Here is a 17,244-nt window from a genome sequence, read left to right on the forward strand (position 1 = left end):
AGTGACCGTGCACCACCGTGTCCTGCCTGCGTGGCGTGCCACGTAGGAAAAAGTGGTAAATACGAAGGTGCCATGAAACAAGAGTGCTAAATATGAAGGCGTCTGTTTAAGAGTGATAATCGAGCGAGTGACTTTCGTTATAATGGTAAAGATGTAAAAACCCCAATGCTAGGTAGTACCGAAGTAATTTGGCCCCCAGATTCTTCCCCTGCGGCTGCGCTCTCGCTTGCAGAGGTACATCAGAAGACAACACGAACATTAAAGCGAATCCAACGGTCCAGAGGCCTCCGACAGGAGTCGATTTCGAATTCCATCCAGATTAGAGCAACTCCAATAGAACGTGTAAAATCTATTCCATCGGTAAAAAAGAAGAAAAGGTCTCCGAAATCCGTTCCAACAGACTCGGCTTCATCCTCGCTTCGCTTTCCAGGTCTCCATCCCCTCCCCTCCGCTCGGCAAGTTTGCCGAGGAATTTTCCCTCGCCAACTCCGTCCCTCATGCGTGGTCCACCCCTCGCTCGCGCTCCCGCCCTCTCATTCCCGCCACCGAGTCAGCGCTGCCGCATCCGAGCCCCTCCGTCCGCCCCCTCCGCCCGCACCGCCAAGCAGAGCTCGCGCCACCGTGTTTGTGCTCCCGCGTGCCGGCGCATCCACGCCCCCTCTGCCCGCGTCGCCGCGCAGAGCACGCACTGCCGCATCCGCGCTCCTGCACCACTGCCTCGCGATGTACAGGCCGCCGCGTCGGATCGGTGCGCCGTCGCCCGGAGGAAGGGTCGATTCAGAGGCACAACGCCCGGAGGGTGGGTCACGTCGTCCTCCCACAAGCTTCGAAGGCCGGATGCCAGAGGATCTGCTGAATGACTAGCAGTTCAACGGGGAGGATGCCTACACTGGTTCGATGCTGGTTCAGTACATGGTTTGGTGAATTGTTGCTTAATTGTTGATTTGTTGAGTACATGAATTGGTTCAGTATATGATATGACGCTGTTGATTCTATTGTTCAGTCAGATAGTCACTAATTTTGTTGAGCAAACCTTGCAGCATAACAGTAGAAATCAGTTCAGTAGAAATTTGTTGTTCAGTACTAGCTTAATATGCTTGCAGTCAGATATTTGCTTGCTTTCAATTTGCTCTTGCCAAATTGTAAGATCGAAGTCGATTGAGGTCGATCTGAGGATGTGTCTAGTCCTGCTCTTATATGAAATCAGGAAGGCCTTTGGGTTACAAGAGCCGTAGCATGCAAAAGTAAATGTAGGTACTTGTTAAATTGTACAGAAACAATGTTTTTGGTCCATTGCTTGAACAAATGGATCGATATATTATTATATTAACCATAGTGATAGCCAGCTCCATGTATATCATTGTCACTTGCTTGCTTTCAATTTGCTTGAAGTTAATTGATGTTGAATGGCAAGAGCATAATTCATGATCTACTTTGCTTAATTTTTCTCTATGAATAGTGAAAGCAATGCAGGAATTAATTTTTTTTGTGTCAGGTGCTATGGATTATGGGTATTACAGTAACCTCATAGTGAATGGAGTTGATCAATCTCAACATATCTCCTCTCAATAAGTAGTTCAGTTTAGTTCGGTTCAGTTCAGTCAATCAGTTCAGATCAGTCCAGTCTAATTTTGTCGTTCATATTACTGTTTGAGTTACCTTTGTGAGAGTACTGTTAAGTTATTTGTGGGTAATGTGCACTTAAATAATATATGCTTGATATGGTGCTACTTCCTCTGAATCCGATGTCTGTATGGTTGGACAATGTGTATGCCATTCCTCTGAATCTGATGCCTATATGGTTGGTCGATGTGTCTGTCAGTTTAACAATGAAATGCACACTCGTATGTCTTTGGTCCTGTTCTGTATGTAGATTTCCTATTTCACTACTTCTGCCGTGCAGCTTCAGTTATTAAGGATCATGTGGTATGTGTGTGACATGTAATGGGGGTGGGATAATCGTATCGCTCTCTTGTACTCCTTGGAATTTTTTTGGTTCTTGTCAGCTATTGAATATTATGATCTTTCTAAGCTATTCAGTATTCTGAATGTTACGATATGCATCTTATCTAAACCTTTTCAGTTATTCAGTATTCTGAATGTCGCGGTGGTGTGGCGCCCACTTGTCCTGGCGCTAGATGCGTCGCGATGGCCTCCGGACGCCAGGTTGCTGCCGGCTCCCCCAAGCTGCGTCCTGATGGCCTCCAGATGCCAGGTCGCCGCCGGCTCCCCCACGCATGAAGCCTCCGGCGTGGCGGCGTCCAGGCGCACGCACAAAAAAAAAACAGAGATCGATCCCTAGAGAGCTGACATGGACTATTTTGAATATGAAGAGTCTGATTTTTGGAGTGACTGTTGGTTTCCCCATCATTGAGGAAGACTTCTATTTTTTTAGAATCCTTCTCACTCTAAATTTAGCTAATACTTTACATAGTCTCTTGGAGTTGCTCTTACAGAGCCATCTCCATTCTCCCCGGCTGCCTTGCCGCTGTGCCGCAGACTCGCAGAGAGAAGGAAAGCGTGGAATCATCGAGGGGGAAAGCGAGGGAGGATGGAGGCGGCGTGGGCGTGCGCGGTGGATCGAGCCGCCGACATGGCCGACTCCGCCAGGCGTTTCTTCCTCTCCTTGCGCCGCCCTCAGCAGCCGCCGCCGCCGCCGCCGCCTCCCAGCCCCAATCCCGTAAGCGAACTCACACCCTTCTCTTTACGCAGTTTAATCACGAATGCATCTGCAAAGGCCTAAGCCAGAACTTTCCCCTTTTCATGGGAGCTGAGGGGTCCCGTTGTTAGGTTTTTGGGTTTCTTTTGCCAGATGAATTAGGCACGCAAAATGGTAGTCATGGTCCATGAACTGCGCCGCTTCGTCTGTTGTGTTCTAGAGAATTAGTTTGCTATCTTTAAGGGCAGTAAAGGGGTCCATACTTCATGTTTGGAACGGCTGCCTTGAGTGCCAGTTTACACATCATAGCCGCAGTCAGGTAATTTAATCGAGTTCTGAATTTTGATTGTACTCCCCTTAACAATGAGGCTGCACAGCTGCCCTAGGTCACCTGTGATACAAATGATTTTTGCTGGCAATTCATGTTTTCTTCAATCAGAAGTTCCACAAGGATACACACACACACACTAGGAGTGTTTGCTGTTGTTTTCATAAAATAACTGAATTGCATCAGTAAGAAGAAGGCAAGAAGCGACACTCACTCTTAATAACTGTTCTAATTCTGACAATCAGTTTCCAGCTTTTGGATCAGGGGTGAACTTAATGTTCAATTGTGGGCTCTGCTTTTGTTTTTGATTGGCATGTCCTTTGGAACCTCCTATTCATATGCCTTCCATTCTTTCTTTACTTCAGGCGGTAGATATCTTGAAGCGTCTGCAGAGACAAGCATTCTATGACATCATGCAGCTGAGGGAGAGACAAGAGAAGGTTGAGAGAGTGCTTTCGTTGTTCAAAGCTTCCAAAGTTGGTCCATTTGCAGAAGAAAGCACTCAGGTCAAGGGTGTTATCAATGTTGCTGGATCACTGTCAAGAGAAAGTTCAGAAGCAGAATCTGGTATTAGTTCACGGTTTGTGTTTCAGACCACTGTGCGGAAGAAGGATTCCCTCTTTGCAGAGCTCGTCACTGATCATAGATACATGTCTCAAGAAAATGATCAAATTGGGAGCCCTCTTGTATTGTCAAAGGTGTTGTACTTGTCAAACATCAATGACTCTTTGTTTGTTGCTGCTGTACCAATAGGTGCGAAGTGTGATGATTTTTCAGACGATCCAAATCTCCGAGAGGTAATTTCTTCAGACAAGCAGTGATGCCTTCAGTGCTATCCTTTTGCCTGCTAATGTATAAGGTAACAGTTTGCTTGACAGGAACATTGGCTGGCCAGCTTGCGTTCTTCGTTGAGGCCACCTTTGCTGATTAAAAGTCACAAATATGCTGGTGGCCTAATACTAAGGTCGAAGAATGTTGCTGTTTCTCTTGCTGAATTGGTTTCAGTAGCTGGGAAGCCACAAAGTGCTGGTGATGCTAGCAGAGTTTTCACAGAATTTGGGCAATTTTCATATCAGATACCTGATGACATAAAATTGACCTTATCTGCTGCCTGGCATGGACCAAGTGTGTTTCCTCAAAAGAGGAAACCGACTGCTGGAGGTTGCATTGATGTTGAGCTGAAAATCGATGAGGACTCCAGGATCGGGGCTTGGATTGAGATCAACAGGAAGTTGAACACACGGTTACTGAGATGGGCTCTCACACTATCAGATACACCGGAGAGTGACCTCGGATGGGGTTTGATCTTGCGGAAAGGGACTGAAGCCAAACCACAACGGTTTCAGGTGGAGGGTTTTCTGAATCTGCATCTCGGCAAGAAGGCTGCTGTGCAACCTGGTATCGTGTTCAACGTGGATGGGAGGAGATGCACTCCTGCTCTTGTATTCCACTCAACTTGGTCCTTGTGATTCTGGTGTAGGAACTTTTGGTAGATCCTAGAATGCTGAAGGAATTGTATGTATCATGTGGAAGACCAGCAATTCATTTGCAAGTGTATGATGCATTGCAGTGATTATTTAGAAGTGTGTTATTATCTTATATAATTGTTGTTGTTTCGATATCCCTATACCTTTGCGTAGAGCGTTCCAGTCTTCCAGATCTGACGGACCATGATTCTTCTATTTGCAAGCAATATTTCTATTTCGCGTGTTAAATCACAATACGAAATACGAAAGTGTGATTGGCCGTATGATTTCACCAACACCACAAATCAGATCTGTTACATTCCACGGTTCTTTTACAAGTGTGATCGTCTGAATTTGCACAGAACTCCCTATGTTCAGCCGCAAGACAATCTACAGAAAAATACAGGATCTCATCTGAATCTGATTAAACAAGAAAAAGAAAAGAAAAATCAGTGTTTTAATTTGCATATCCACAAAAGAATCAAAGACCAAATATTTTTCCAGCCTAGCCTGCCGGCGAAGTCCTTTTTACAGCAGGGAGTTCCACAGAGCTGAGGTCTGCAGGATATGGAGTCCACAGCCCTAATCCTCCTCTACTCTCCTTCAAACCCTTCTTCACAATCTCATCAATTGTTTTGGCCCATTCAACTTTCGATGAGTGCTCTCTTGTGTGTTTGTGCAAGATGAACAGCGAATTGTACTCACAGTTCGGGAACATGAAGAACTTAAGAGCATCCCCGAGCCTATGCACCACGTAGCCAAAGCTGATCTGATCACGTGGTGTGAAAAGATTGACCTCGTTGAACCAGAGGCAGCTGAACAAATCAGTCATTGTCGTGTGCTCCCGGATCAGCACTGCACCCTCTGGCACATCTGCAAGTTAAAAATTGTCTTATCAGCACTGATGCTGTAGAACAATGAACCAGTTATTTCAGAAACTACTCAAATTTAGCTTAAGCAACGAGAACAGTTACAAGACTATCATACAAGACAAATGTAAAGAACTCTCTAGGCATATGTGATTTTTCACTCACCACTAGGTATCTTTTTCTTTGGGCTCCACGGCTCCATCCCCTCATAATAGTACATCTTCATCTGAAGATCAACCAAAGGACGTGCATACCGCTTCCTCCGTTTTATTGCATCCCCCTCTTCATAGATGCTCCTATGATGCTTATGGACAGCTACTGCAAATGTGTATTTTCCACGCCAGAGATATCTGCAAAGATTTTTCTGTTTCAGATCATGGACCAAGCAATATGATGTGGCTGAGGTTATAGAAAGCTGACCTCTCGAGAATAAGCAGTGGATCAACTATGAGCTCCATTTTCCCATCAATCCAAATGCTATACCAAGCTTGAGCAAATAGTCTGTGTGTTAAAATCTTTGGAATTTTTCCATTCCTTCTAGGTTCATCAAATGGAAGGCGGTGAACAGTTATAAGTCGCCATATACCAACCCATTTTCCTCCAGCATTGTCAATCTTGACAGTCGTGTTCTTTTCAATAAAATCAAGAGATACTTCATCTACCACCATCAGGAAGCAGAACAACTTCTGAGACCGACGACTAATATTTGATGGCTGATGGGGAATGTCATAACCATCAAAAATACCAGAGGCAACCACAAATTTGCATTTCTGTATGTATTTGACATCAACACTATCCATATCTGCACCACTATGTTTCATAAATCCACAGTGCACCTGAGCATACACCACAAACCAAACACATGTAGCAGAGGATTCAGGCGATGAGGGGAAAAAAAGAAAAGACTGTAATAAGCTATCGTTAAGAGGAAATGTGCACTATTCTTTTGAAAGAATGGTGAAAATGCAGGTCCTATTTTATATATATGCCCAAGCAGGCAAGCACTTGAAAATTACAATAACTGGCTACCAACATTCCGCCTTCATTTAGGTTCTATTAGTGAATCATTTTCATCATCTGTGGATCTAGGAAAATATTAAGTTGATGATTGGCTCGTTGCAGTAGCAAGCAATTCTGTTAGTGAAATAGGGTAAATAAAGTTCAGGTAATTTGAATCTCGAGGATATTTCCAAGACAGTTCGCACATCGTGTGTACCTCATCAGTGTAGTTTTCGAGACGCCATGAATGCAAAACAACAAATGCATGGTGAGAGCATCAAAACACAAGAATGCACATGTAGTTTTCTCCATGGTGCAAAGAAACTTTCTCAGTGAAGATATAGTCCTAACAAAGGGACCATTACTTTGTCTTATGTGTCCTTTGTCTTTGATACCAGACCTATTCAGCATTCAATAAAATACACAAATGCTTAGTGCCGGATGCCCTCATATACGGAGTAGAAGGAGAATGCAGCTGATATTTCTCCCTATTATACATTTAGCCACTTATTGCCACTTACATGAAACAGTATAGTCTAGAAATTAAGAACCGAGAATACAAAGAAACATATATGGAGTACACATGTAGAAAAGGCAAGTAGTTACCTTCATGGTAGAATTAAGTTTAAAGCTTTCCTCCCTCTGTTTCCAGCTTTGACGTCCTCCGAACAGCGGTGAAGGATCTTTATCCTGTTTGTCAACATTAATATATGATAACTTCTTTACTATTGTGTTGGGAGTCCTCTTTGGAATGGCAACAGCACTTGGATCATCTGCAACAGGTATTTGGCAGCCTGGGGATTGAAGTAAAAAGTGAGGCTATGAAGTAGTCACAATTTAGTACCCGACAGAATTTTTGGAGGCACAAGGCTTACGGTGGAGTGGTTTTGATGAGAGCCTCATTGAGTCCAACACATCGAGAACTTTACTATCCTTTCTACAAAGAGCTGCAGGGATGCAAGGAATAGGAAAGTACCATGTCATGACAATGATAGGCAGTCAATGGAAGACCAGAATGCATTTAACTTCAGAGTAAATAGTGTGGAAAAAAATCAGAAGATGTAGAAACTGCATCATATTAGAGACTTGAGTAATTTAAGAACGTATTTAAGAACCGTATAATCCTGGTGTTCCCTGAACGGGTAACAGTTTTGAACATTAGCTGTAACTCGGAAGCAAGAAGCCTCAGGGCATTCCTGGTACTATTCGAGTTAGTTCCTAACCAACGTAAGCAAACAGCAATGCTATAATGATGTAGAGTAAAATGCACTGGGGGTCCTTAAACTAGTCGACCTGTTCTGTTTAGGTCCATGAACTTTAAAAATACATTTTTAGGTCCACGATCTATTCAAGTGTGTCACTTGAGGTCCAAAACACCTCTGACCAGCGTTGACTGCCTACGTGGACCGCCACGTCGGATCCAACGTGGCCACAAGTCGCCACGCGTGCCTCGCCGCCCTGCTGAGCTGCTCGTTGCTGCGCCGGCGTCCTGCCCAGCTCCCCTCTGGCGAACCCCAGCCCCCCTCCTCCTCTCTCCCCACGCGACGTGCGGCGCGCGCCGGCCCGCCTGGCCGCCGCCTGGTTTCGCGCATGCCTCCCCTGCTCCTTGCGCACGCCACTCCCTTGCTGCAGGCCCGCGCCGCTCTCGCTCCTCCACGCCGCGCCCCGGCCACTGCTCCCAGGCCTCCTCCTCGCGCGCCTCCTGGCTCGCGCCGCTAGGCGGCCAGGCCCTGCTCCGTGCGCCTTCCCCGACGCCGGCCACCATCAATTCGTCCTCTCCGGTGAGCCATTCATCGATTTCTCGCACCCACGGCTCCTCCTCCCTCCCCTCTACCTATTTGAGCCCTCACCCGGCCCTTGGCCACGTCGTGCAGAGCTTCCGGCGTTGAAGCTCCGCCCGCCGCCACCGTCCTCCGCCGGGCCGGCGCCTCGCCGCCGCTACCCGTCCTGTGCCCGGCCAGGGAGGCTCGCCGCACCCCCACACGGGGCCATGCGCGCGCCATCCCTGCCCCCGCTCGCCTCTCTTGCCGCCTCGCCGCTCACTGGCGGCAGGTCAAGGCGCCAGCAGTGGCGCACGGCCCCGCAGGCGGCGTGGTGAGGGTGGCAGCACCTCCAGGTGGCGCGGACAGGGCTCCTCCCAGGGACGATGGCGGCAGGTCCTGCTCCTCCCCCTTCTATTGCAGGGGCACGGCGGCCGGGGTCCTCAAATTCTCGGTCGCGGCATTGACGGAGGTCTGAAGACAGCGTGCAGGCTGGACGGCGGCCGTGCGCAGGCGAGTCGGGGGTGGCAGCGCGGGAGAGCCCGCGGCCGAGCAGCGGGCGACCGCGCGGGCGGCCACGAGGGCGCGCACAGGGGCACCAGGAGCGGCGGCCAAGCGACTGCGCGGCGGCGGCGGCCCAGTGGCGTGCGCGCAGGGCCCGCGCAGGCAAGGCAGGGGCGACGCGAGCTGCCCCGGCCGGGCGGGTAAGGAACGGCGGCCTGACGGTGGTTGCGCCGGCGGGCAACGACGTGCGGCCGGGCGGCCGGCCAGCGCCCCGCGGCCGGCGGCGCTTAAGGGCACGCACGGCGGTGCTTAAGGGCGTGCAGGGGCCGGCGGCGCTGCAGGCTCCGCCCTGAGCTGGCGGCGCTGCAGGCAAAGGGGAGCTGGCGCTGCTGCAGAGGAGGCGCAGGGGGTGGAGGCGCGTGTGGCGACTTGTGGCCACGTTGGATCCGACGTGGCGGTCCACGTAGGCAGTCAACGCTGGTCAGAGGTGTTTTGGACCTCAAGTGACACAATTGAATAGATTGTGGACCTAAAAATGTATTTTCGAAGTTCATGGACCTAAACAGAACAGGTCGACTAGTTTAAGGACCCCAGTGCATTTTACTCAATAATGTATCATCAAGCTCAAGACATAAGCGCATTGCACGCACCAAGCCGAGCAGCTACGGTACACTGCTAGTAAGGAACAGCTATGGGCACTGCTCGACGCCCTAGGAGAAGCAAGGGAAGCCGCGGGGGGCTTGCTTGGGCTGACCTGAGAGGAATGCGACGGAGGAGCTGCAGGACCAGAGGTGGAAGGCGAGGGCGAGGAGCACGAGCATGGCCCAGGCGATGGCTGACACGAGTACCAGCCGCACGACGCCCCTGCGCCACACCAACCGCATCGCCGCCGCGTCCGCCTTCAGCGCCGCCTCCCCGCCGCCGCCGCCTGCGACCGAACCCTCAGATCCGAACGGGGAGACGATCGCTGCGCTAGATTGGCTGGGTCGGGTCGGTTCAGTGCCTACCTCTGCTTCGCCTCGCCATTGCTGCCGCCGCCTCCGCAGCAGCCACTCCCGTGCGAGGCGGGGGCAGATTTAGGGTTTGGGTGGCGCCAGGATCGATCACCTGTGCGGATTGGGCCTATGAGACGCCAAGCGAGGGAGGAGAGAGCGCGCAAACTGGAACCCTGTGTTGTGCTGCAGTCTGCGTGAATGTGTGACGAGGAAAACAGAGCAGGTTTCCTTTCATCTGGCTTGGAATCATTAGTTTTTTCATAATTTCGATCTAAACTTATCAAAACCTACCAAGTTCTCCACATGATTCAACTGAAAATACGTTCTGCGTTCACTATAAGCAGCTCTTTTTTACTTGATCTTGTACTGAATAATGTTCTAAGTTTCTTGTGAATTCCAGCGGAGTTTGAACACCTCGAGAATTGACCCTTGAGTGCACACATATGCTAATTCAACAGACACTTGGAAGGCACCAGAGAGTTCCAAGAACCTTAAAACAACTACCTCCAATCACACCACAAACCACACTGCCAAAATATATCATATTTAGACACCATTGAACACAAGGCCAAACGCATAAACGCCCATATCTATTCCATTATCTACTACTACCTGTATAAATTTTGCAGCACAAGCTCTGCACTAGTTAAGTACAAACAATTATATACACCTGTATCATATTACAAGTTCAGGAAGGTTCATCTGCTTATTACATACAGCTACACGAGCAAATTAGAACAACATCATGCACTGGAACATAAGGGAGAGGGTTTAGAGAGGGAAGATAGCATCGCCATCCTCGTTATTGTCAAAGTAGTTGAATGGAGCATCTCCTTCGTAGCGGAAGTCTGGACCAACGTAGCACTTCATCTCATGAAACAGGTTCAGGTTGTCGACCAACTTATGGAATACATTGCAACCACAGCACTGCAATAATAGACCTTAAAATTCAGCAAATATAGGAGAAATATGAAAGCAGGTAACTAGTAGATAGACAATGCAGGACCAGGGAAGGAAAACGAGAACACCCAAATGTGAAAAAGAGCAAATTGCATAAATTACACATTGAAGCTAATTATATGTCAGAAATCGAGATTCGGAGCTCATCAAGATAATAAAAAATTCAAGGGCAGAGCTAACAAAAAAATTAACTGAGAACAGTAACAAATCACAATTTGGGGAAGTATTGAGCTTGTACAGCAAAAGAAACAATGCAGTAAACACAGAGATTGCATAGCTAATAGACATGCAAAAGCTTTGCGTGTCAATTTTTATGAGGACCAAATATGGGTCAGAACAGTACAAGTGGCATAAGCCTAGCGCAGTGGCCTCACTTGGATGGATTTACGCAAACGGTTCAGCACACTAATATCTAGTACGGTATCAAGTGATCCTCATCTGTCATCTCTAGGATAACCAAGTTCTTCAAACTCCAACTGTACTGACACCTGATTTCGAGGAAAAACTAATAGCCCATGGTAATACTGCAGAATTATTCATTTCTTTGATATTCAGAAGGCTACCTAAATCGTGTGTAAGGAACTAATAACATACCACAGGTTAGAAAATTGTACACAGAACCAACCACCACAAATGCATCGAATGCACTTAGCAAAGCTAGAACAAGGATCAGATCAACTTGGACTCTTATTAACACATTGGTTACACATATCACACAGTTCATACCTGAACAAACACAGTTCCATCGGTGTAGGCATGAGGATTGATGGCCCTGGTTGTACGCTGCCCACACACGTTGCAGGTGAAGGCCACCCGCATCCGGCGCCGCGGCGATTTTGTGAAGAGCGACCAAGGGAGCGTCGACACCTCTGGCCTGTCCGCCCCACCGGCTCTGCTCGCCGTTGGCGGCCCCTCCATGCCCGATCCCGTCGTCCAGCCGCTCCCCGTGGCAGCGCTCACCACTATCCCCATGGCCGCGTCCTGCAGATGCCACACAGGAACCAGGTCAGCCGACATCAGCCTCAATCATCTCGATCCGTATATCTGCGGACGGCGTGGAACCGAATCGAAGCACGAGATCCGTGAATCTGCTGGCAAAAAGCAAAGCCTAAACGCACCGAATTTGATCCAGATGCTATAATCGGACGAAACAAAAAATGCACCACGAAACGTCCAGAAACAGCATGAAACCGAACTAATCAGGCTAGGGTGCTATCGGATTGCGCCAAGGGTCGGGGGTTACGGGGTTAACCGCCGCCGCGCAGGGCCCGTACCTTGGAGAGCGGTGAGATGGAGAGCCCGTGCGGCGCAAGGCCGGTGGGCTCGCGCCCGGGGCCATTTGCGGCTTCCTTGACGTCGTCGTCGTTATGACCTGTAAGTGGTGCGTGGATGAGGATTACGCCACCAGAGAGGTCGAAATGAGATGGGCATGGAGGGGAAGGGAGAGAGGAGCACGTACGCTTGGAGGCGGCGACGGGGAGGAAGGCGGGACGGCGCCGGCGGTGGAGCGGCGTAGAGGAGAAGGGGAGCGGGAGGGACCGGGAGGTGGTGGCGATCGCGGCGGCCGCGACGGACTCCATGGACGGCGACGGCGACGGCGACGGCGACGGCGACGGCGAGAGGGCGAGAGGTGTGGGGTGTGCAGGCGTGAGATTTTTTGTCCTTCTTCGGCTGGAGAATTTCATTTTGTTTTTGCAGGAGCGGGTGAGGATTAATTGGAGGTGTGGCCCCCAACAACTTGCGCACTTGGTCGGGTTCAGAATTTTCTCTTTTGTGGAAATTTAAGGGACATAATTCAGCTTATATAAAAATAGATAATAATGCTTCTCCAAACATGGATGGATCTTATAAAAAGAAAATGAAAAATCTGGTTCTGGTTCAAAATATTTCGTTGTTAAGTTGTGCATGAAGATCAAGAATGTGATCGGATGGCTTATACCAACATATTGGGAAGAGGATTTAATTTATTTGGGAGGTTAGGTAGCAAGGGCAAGAAACAAAGAAAGGAGAAAAGGTGCCTAAAAGTTGAAGGATCGATTGGATGTGTTCTGAAAGGAATGGAGAAAGACGAAACAAACTTTTTTGAAGCAGATGGATTATGCACCACTGAGCAAAACATTATTAGATAAAATAAGCTGCTCTAAAGAAAGAAAAACATTTCCGGAATCGAATAGTTTTATATAATGTTCAGTGCACATGTTCGGCTTGTCTGCTTTCAGCTTATTCTAATTTATTTTAGCTTATCCTATCTTGTAGAACATTATTGAATCAGTCAAAATCAGCCTGCTTATTCTTGTCTTGTAAAATTTGCATGTTGTGCTGTGTGCAGTCTGAGGATCCATGGAGCTTATATCAAGAACAAACACTTCTTCATGAACTCTCATATGAGTGGATGAAAACTTAATGCTATATCCAATATCATGATGCCCAAAGCTGCTCTTATACTAGTCTCCCACCAGACAATCTCAAGCTGCTCTTATACTAGTCTCCCACCAGACAATCTCTTTCACGAGACATTTACATCACGTTGCTAGACTAGACTACCTCAATTCTGAAGAAAATATATACAGGTGAAACACTGAAGAGTGAAAAGGAAGCACCAAACAATAACCTAGCAGGCATCACGCAGAGATTGAGAATCCTAACTATGCCGTTGGAAGCCTGGCTCCTCCCGAGATCACCTTACACATGAAACTAGCAGCAGCTGCTCTTGAACTAATAGCTGAACAAAATCTTCCTCGCCTGTTATATCATTGTCAACCATCGCTTACATCTTCGGCACTGTTTTCACCGTCAGCACCTTCTTCTCCTGAGCCACTATTGTCACCATCGTCGTCTTCTTTGGCACTATTATCACCACCATCATCTTCCTCTGATGATGTATCTTCATCTTCCTCAGATGAATGTTCATCACCATTTCCATATACATAGATACCATCTAAGTCCATTGCATATTCCAAATCGTCGTTGTAAAAAAAGCCATCAGAATCACTGCTGCTGGAGAGCCACATATCTTCCTCAACCTTCAAATGTAAATTCCAAATATATCAAGATTCTAAAATCATTCACAAACCAGTAGCAACAGACAAACCGGAAGTATAAAATTTTTGCAACTCTATTCAAACATGAAAGTAGGGCAGCAGCAAACAATATCTCCCATTGTTAAATAATGGACCAAAAGAAAAGCAACATTGTTTGGAGGTTCATGCGACTGCTACAATGTTAAAATAAAAATAAGTTAACTTTGGAGGATCTCAAGCAAAAAGAAATTAGATAGCACATCCTTTTTATTTTTCACAACAACAACAACAACGTAGCCTTTTTTCCCAAACAAGTTGGGGTAGGCTAGAGATGAAACCCGAAAGAAATAAGTTCAAGGTTCAGGCACATTGATAGCTAGTCTCCAAGCGCTCCTATCCAAAGCTATCTCTTTAGAAATATTCCAATCCTTAAGGTCTCTCTTAACCGACTCATCCCACGTCAGTTTAGGTCTACCTCTACCCCTCTTTACATTATCGACCCGCTCAAGAACCCCATTACGCACCGGCGCCTCAGGAGGCCTTCGTTGGACATGTCCAAACCATCTCAGCCGATGCTGGGTAAGTTTCTCCTCAATTGGTGTCACCCCGACCCTATCCCGAATAACTTCGTTCCGGACTCTATCCCTCCTTGTGTGCCCGCAAAACCACCGCAACATCCGCATCTCTGCTACACTCAGTTGCTGGACATGTCGCCTTTTTGTAGGCCAACATTCAACACCGTATAACATCGCCGGACGAATTGTTGTCCTATAGAATTTGCCTTTTAGTTTTTGTGGCACCCTCTTGTCACAAAGGATGCCAGAAGCTTGTTGCCATTTCAACCAGCCAGCTGAAATTCTATGCCTAACATCTTCATCAATGTCGCCATCCTTTTGTAGCACCGATCCTAAATACCGAAAAGTATCCTTCTGGACCACCACTTCCCCATCTAGACTAACGTATCCCCCCTCATGCCTAGTCGCGCTGAAATCGCACATCATGTACTCGATCTTGGTCCTACTAAGTCTGAACCCTTTCGACTCTAACGTGCGTCTCCACAACTCTAACTTCCTATTAACCCCTGCCCTACTCTCGTCAACTAGCACCACATCATCAGCAAAGAGCATACACCAAGTGATCTCACCTTGTATATCCCTTGTGACCTCATCCATCACTAAAGCAAATAAATAAGGGCTCAATGCTGACCCCTGGTGTAGGCCTATGTTAATAGGAAAGTCAGTGGTGTTGCCATCACATGTCCGGACAAACGTCGTCGCATCCTTGTACATATCCTTAATGATTCTTTTTATTTTTCATTGAAACAATTTTCCTATTAAAAAGCTTAGACTATAATTTGATCACTATCTTTCAGTTTCATGTATAAAATGAACAACGGGGCAAAAAGTACTGAAAATTTTACAGACATAATCAACAGTACTTGGACTTCAATAATTTTGGATTCTGGCAGTTCTATAGTGACTTCAACAACAAGAGACATCATTCTTACACCCAATCTACTTTCTAATGTGAAACTGGTTGTCTGTGGTCCTTTTCCTTTTACAGTGGAAATACACAGATTATACTGGATACATCAGATGCAAATGAACTCGCCTATTTCATTTTTCACAGGAGAAAAAGAAAAGAAGGGCAACCCTTGTTCGTTTTGAATAGATCTCAAGCAAACTAATTCATCATGGGAATGCTGTTATTTGAAAATTTAGCCATGCCTGCCCAATACAATATGACATTTATGACAGTTTTTTTCTTGAAAAAAGAACATAAGGCATTTATGACGTATAAACCCTAAACAGGAGCGATGAGTTGTGCATACAAAGAACATAACGATAAGAAGGCAGGAGAAGTATAGGAGATTCAAGTACAACAATTTACACACCTTGTCAACAGGAGCGATGGAGGGGTTTTCACCTTCACCAGGTTCCCAAATCTTAATATCGTTATCAATGCCACTGCTTGCAACAACAATCCCTGAAGGGTGCTGTTCGACACAGTTTACAATGTTTTTATCTCCAGTCATCACTCTGATCAGCTCCCCATCCTTCTTTCTCCAAATAAATATACGGCCACAGTCTGACCCGGAGGTAACATAATCACAGTTGGGCCCAAGGAAGTTAACCCCCTTAATGGTGTGTTGGTTCTGGTGTCCCTTGAATGTCTTAGGTATAGGCAACTCATCCCTACAAGATAAGGGTTTGGTCCCATCCATCAGGAGTTGTTCATTTACCTCAATGTTGTTGAAGTGTAAACCATGCTCTCTTGAGAAAAGGTAGATATTGTCATGACTATAGGATGCTAACAGCTCACTGGTCTGTGAGTAAGCCAAACCAGTTATTCCATCTTTGTTTTCACCAATCAAATGTGGAGGGCAGAAGTGCTCCGTTGGGTCACCAAAAATAGAATTGCCATCCATACGAAGCTTGCGGGTATCATATATCCTTACATACTCATCTGATCCAGCCACTGCAAAACAACAGGGCTTCCTTGGGTCTATGGCAATAGCAAAGAGTTCAGTGGCATCAGCAGGGGCATGGTATGCAGCCCTACATCTAAAGAGTTCCATGGCATTTTTCCCCCTGAGGTCAAACTGGAGAGAAAACAAAGTTAGCAACAGAAGGACCCAGCCGGGATAATAAGAAGCCAAGGAACTCAACAACATACAAGCCACACGGAGCTATCTTCACCGCAGCAGTAGAATGTGTAAGGACTTCCTGGCTCAACAGCCAACCTGTGTATCGCAAACTCCAACTCAACAAGTTTGTCTGTAGTTGCACGCCCACCTTCCCGTATCTGTGAATGCCTCACCTGTTTCGGTTCATAGTCGGGGAACATAGCACAAATGATTGAGTGACCAAGGGGAGCATGATTATCATCGGATCATCGAATTTGTCATTGCTAGGAGGACATCAAGTATGCATACCTCACCATCGGCAGCACACGTGACAACGCTCCGGTCATCCGAGAAGGGCATGAACTGCGCGTGGAGCACGTTGTTACAGTGCCCAGTGTGGAACGATAAGGTTGGCACCGCCTCCACCCAGTTCCACAGCACGACGGTCCGATCGTCCGCCCCGGAGAGGAGCAATCTCCCGTCCGCGTTGAAGCTTATAGTGTTGACGCAGCCCCTGTGCTTCCGTAGCCTCTTCTGTATCCTGAGAGATTGCACGAAGTCCTGCGCACAGTCAAACTGGTCACAACCTGCTCTGGTCCTCTCTGAAACTCAGAAAACGCATAGCTGCAGCAACACGAAGCCCATCTAATGCAATAATTTCTTACTCATACCCCAAGATCTTTTGGATTCCGGATCGAAGGTTGGTACAAACAGAATTGTGGGCTAATCAGAGGAGTACGTGATAAGAGAGGAGGGAGAGGGGAAGAAAACCTTGGAGGCCATGACGGCGTTGGCGAAGCTCCTGGGAGGGAGGCCGCCGACCTCGCGCTCCCACAGCCCGGCCATCCTCTTCCTCTCCAGCGGCATCGCCGCCGCCGCCGCCGCTGCCGTTCACGAGGGTTTCCTCCCTCGGCGCGCCTCCTGCGTCCTTTCTTTCTCCTAGTCCATCTGCCGACTTGCTGGGGAAGGGGAAGGAGGAGTGACAGATCCTGGCCGTCCATCGCATTGCGAACGGTTCCAACTGCGGCCCTCTCGTCAGTGTTAATTAACTGGGCCGG

General features: G+C 47.6%; 4 protein-coding genes across 5 annotated transcripts; 1 reads left to right on the top strand and 3 right to left on the bottom strand.

The window, feature by feature from the left end:
* The first annotated feature begins 693 nt into the window (after positions 1 to 693).
* LOC120668854 lies at positions 694 to 4,608 on the top strand. The gene is made up of 4 exons (XM_039948648.1): positions 694 to 892; positions 1,496 to 2,680; positions 3,353 to 3,784; positions 3,866 to 4,608. Exons 2-4 carry the CDS (start codon positions 2,552 to 2,554, stop codon positions 4,454 to 4,456), a joined length of 1,152 nt encoding a protein of 383 aa, XP_039804582.1. The 5' UTR covers positions 694 to 892; positions 1,496 to 2,551; the 3' UTR covers positions 4,457 to 4,608.
* A 107-nt stretch (positions 4,609 to 4,715) lies between these two features.
* LOC120668853 (probable hexosyltransferase MUCI70) lies at positions 4,716 to 9,767 on the bottom strand. Its single transcript, XM_039948647.1, has 7 exons — positions 9,593 to 9,767; positions 9,340 to 9,513; positions 7,197 to 7,268; positions 6,928 to 7,115; positions 5,743 to 6,158; positions 5,488 to 5,672; positions 4,716 to 5,326 (listed from the first exon to the last, which is right to left on the bottom strand). The coding sequence occupies exons 1-7, from the start codon at positions 9,609 to 9,611 to the stop codon at positions 4,959 to 4,961; spliced, it is 1,422 nt and encodes a 473-aa protein (XP_039804581.1). The 5' UTR covers positions 9,612 to 9,767; the 3' UTR covers positions 4,716 to 4,958.
* Positions 9,768 to 10,136: 369 nt separating this feature from the next.
* On the bottom strand, positions 10,137 to 12,223 carry LOC120668857. The gene is made up of 4 exons (XM_039948652.1): positions 12,000 to 12,223; positions 11,815 to 11,912; positions 11,267 to 11,521; positions 10,137 to 10,507 (listed from the first exon to the last, which is right to left on the bottom strand). Exons 1-4 carry the CDS (start codon positions 12,118 to 12,120, stop codon positions 10,352 to 10,354), a joined length of 630 nt encoding a protein of 209 aa, XP_039804586.1. The 5' UTR covers positions 12,121 to 12,223; the 3' UTR covers positions 10,137 to 10,351.
* A 669-nt stretch (positions 12,224 to 12,892) lies between these two features.
* LOC120668851 (DDB1- and CUL4-associated factor 8-like) lies at positions 12,893 to 17,141 on the bottom strand. 2 transcript variants are annotated; one of them, XR_005672601.1, is made up of 6 exons: positions 16,958 to 17,141; positions 16,496 to 16,747; positions 16,237 to 16,380; positions 15,455 to 16,162; positions 13,034 to 13,563; positions 12,893 to 12,996 (listed from the first exon to the last, which is right to left on the bottom strand). XR_005672601.1 is itself a non-coding variant. In XM_039948646.1 (5 exons), the coding sequence occupies exons 1-5, from the start codon at positions 17,051 to 17,053 to the stop codon at positions 13,297 to 13,299; spliced, it is 1,467 nt and encodes a 488-aa protein (XP_039804580.1). In that variant the 5' UTR covers positions 17,054 to 17,140; the 3' UTR covers positions 12,930 to 13,296. The 2 variants fall into 2 exon arrangements, 1 of the variants encoding a protein (XP_039804580.1); XM_039948646.1 differs by having other exon boundaries at positions 12,930 to 13,563; positions 16,958 to 17,140.
* Between the last annotated feature and the right edge of the window lie 103 nt (positions 17,142 to 17,244).

Source organism: Panicum virgatum, chromosome 4N (genome assembly GCF_016808335.1).
Source record: "Panicum virgatum strain AP13 chromosome 4N, P.virgatum_v5, whole genome shotgun sequence".
Lineage (NCBI taxonomy): Eukaryota > Viridiplantae > Streptophyta > Magnoliopsida > Poales > Poaceae > Panicum > Panicum virgatum.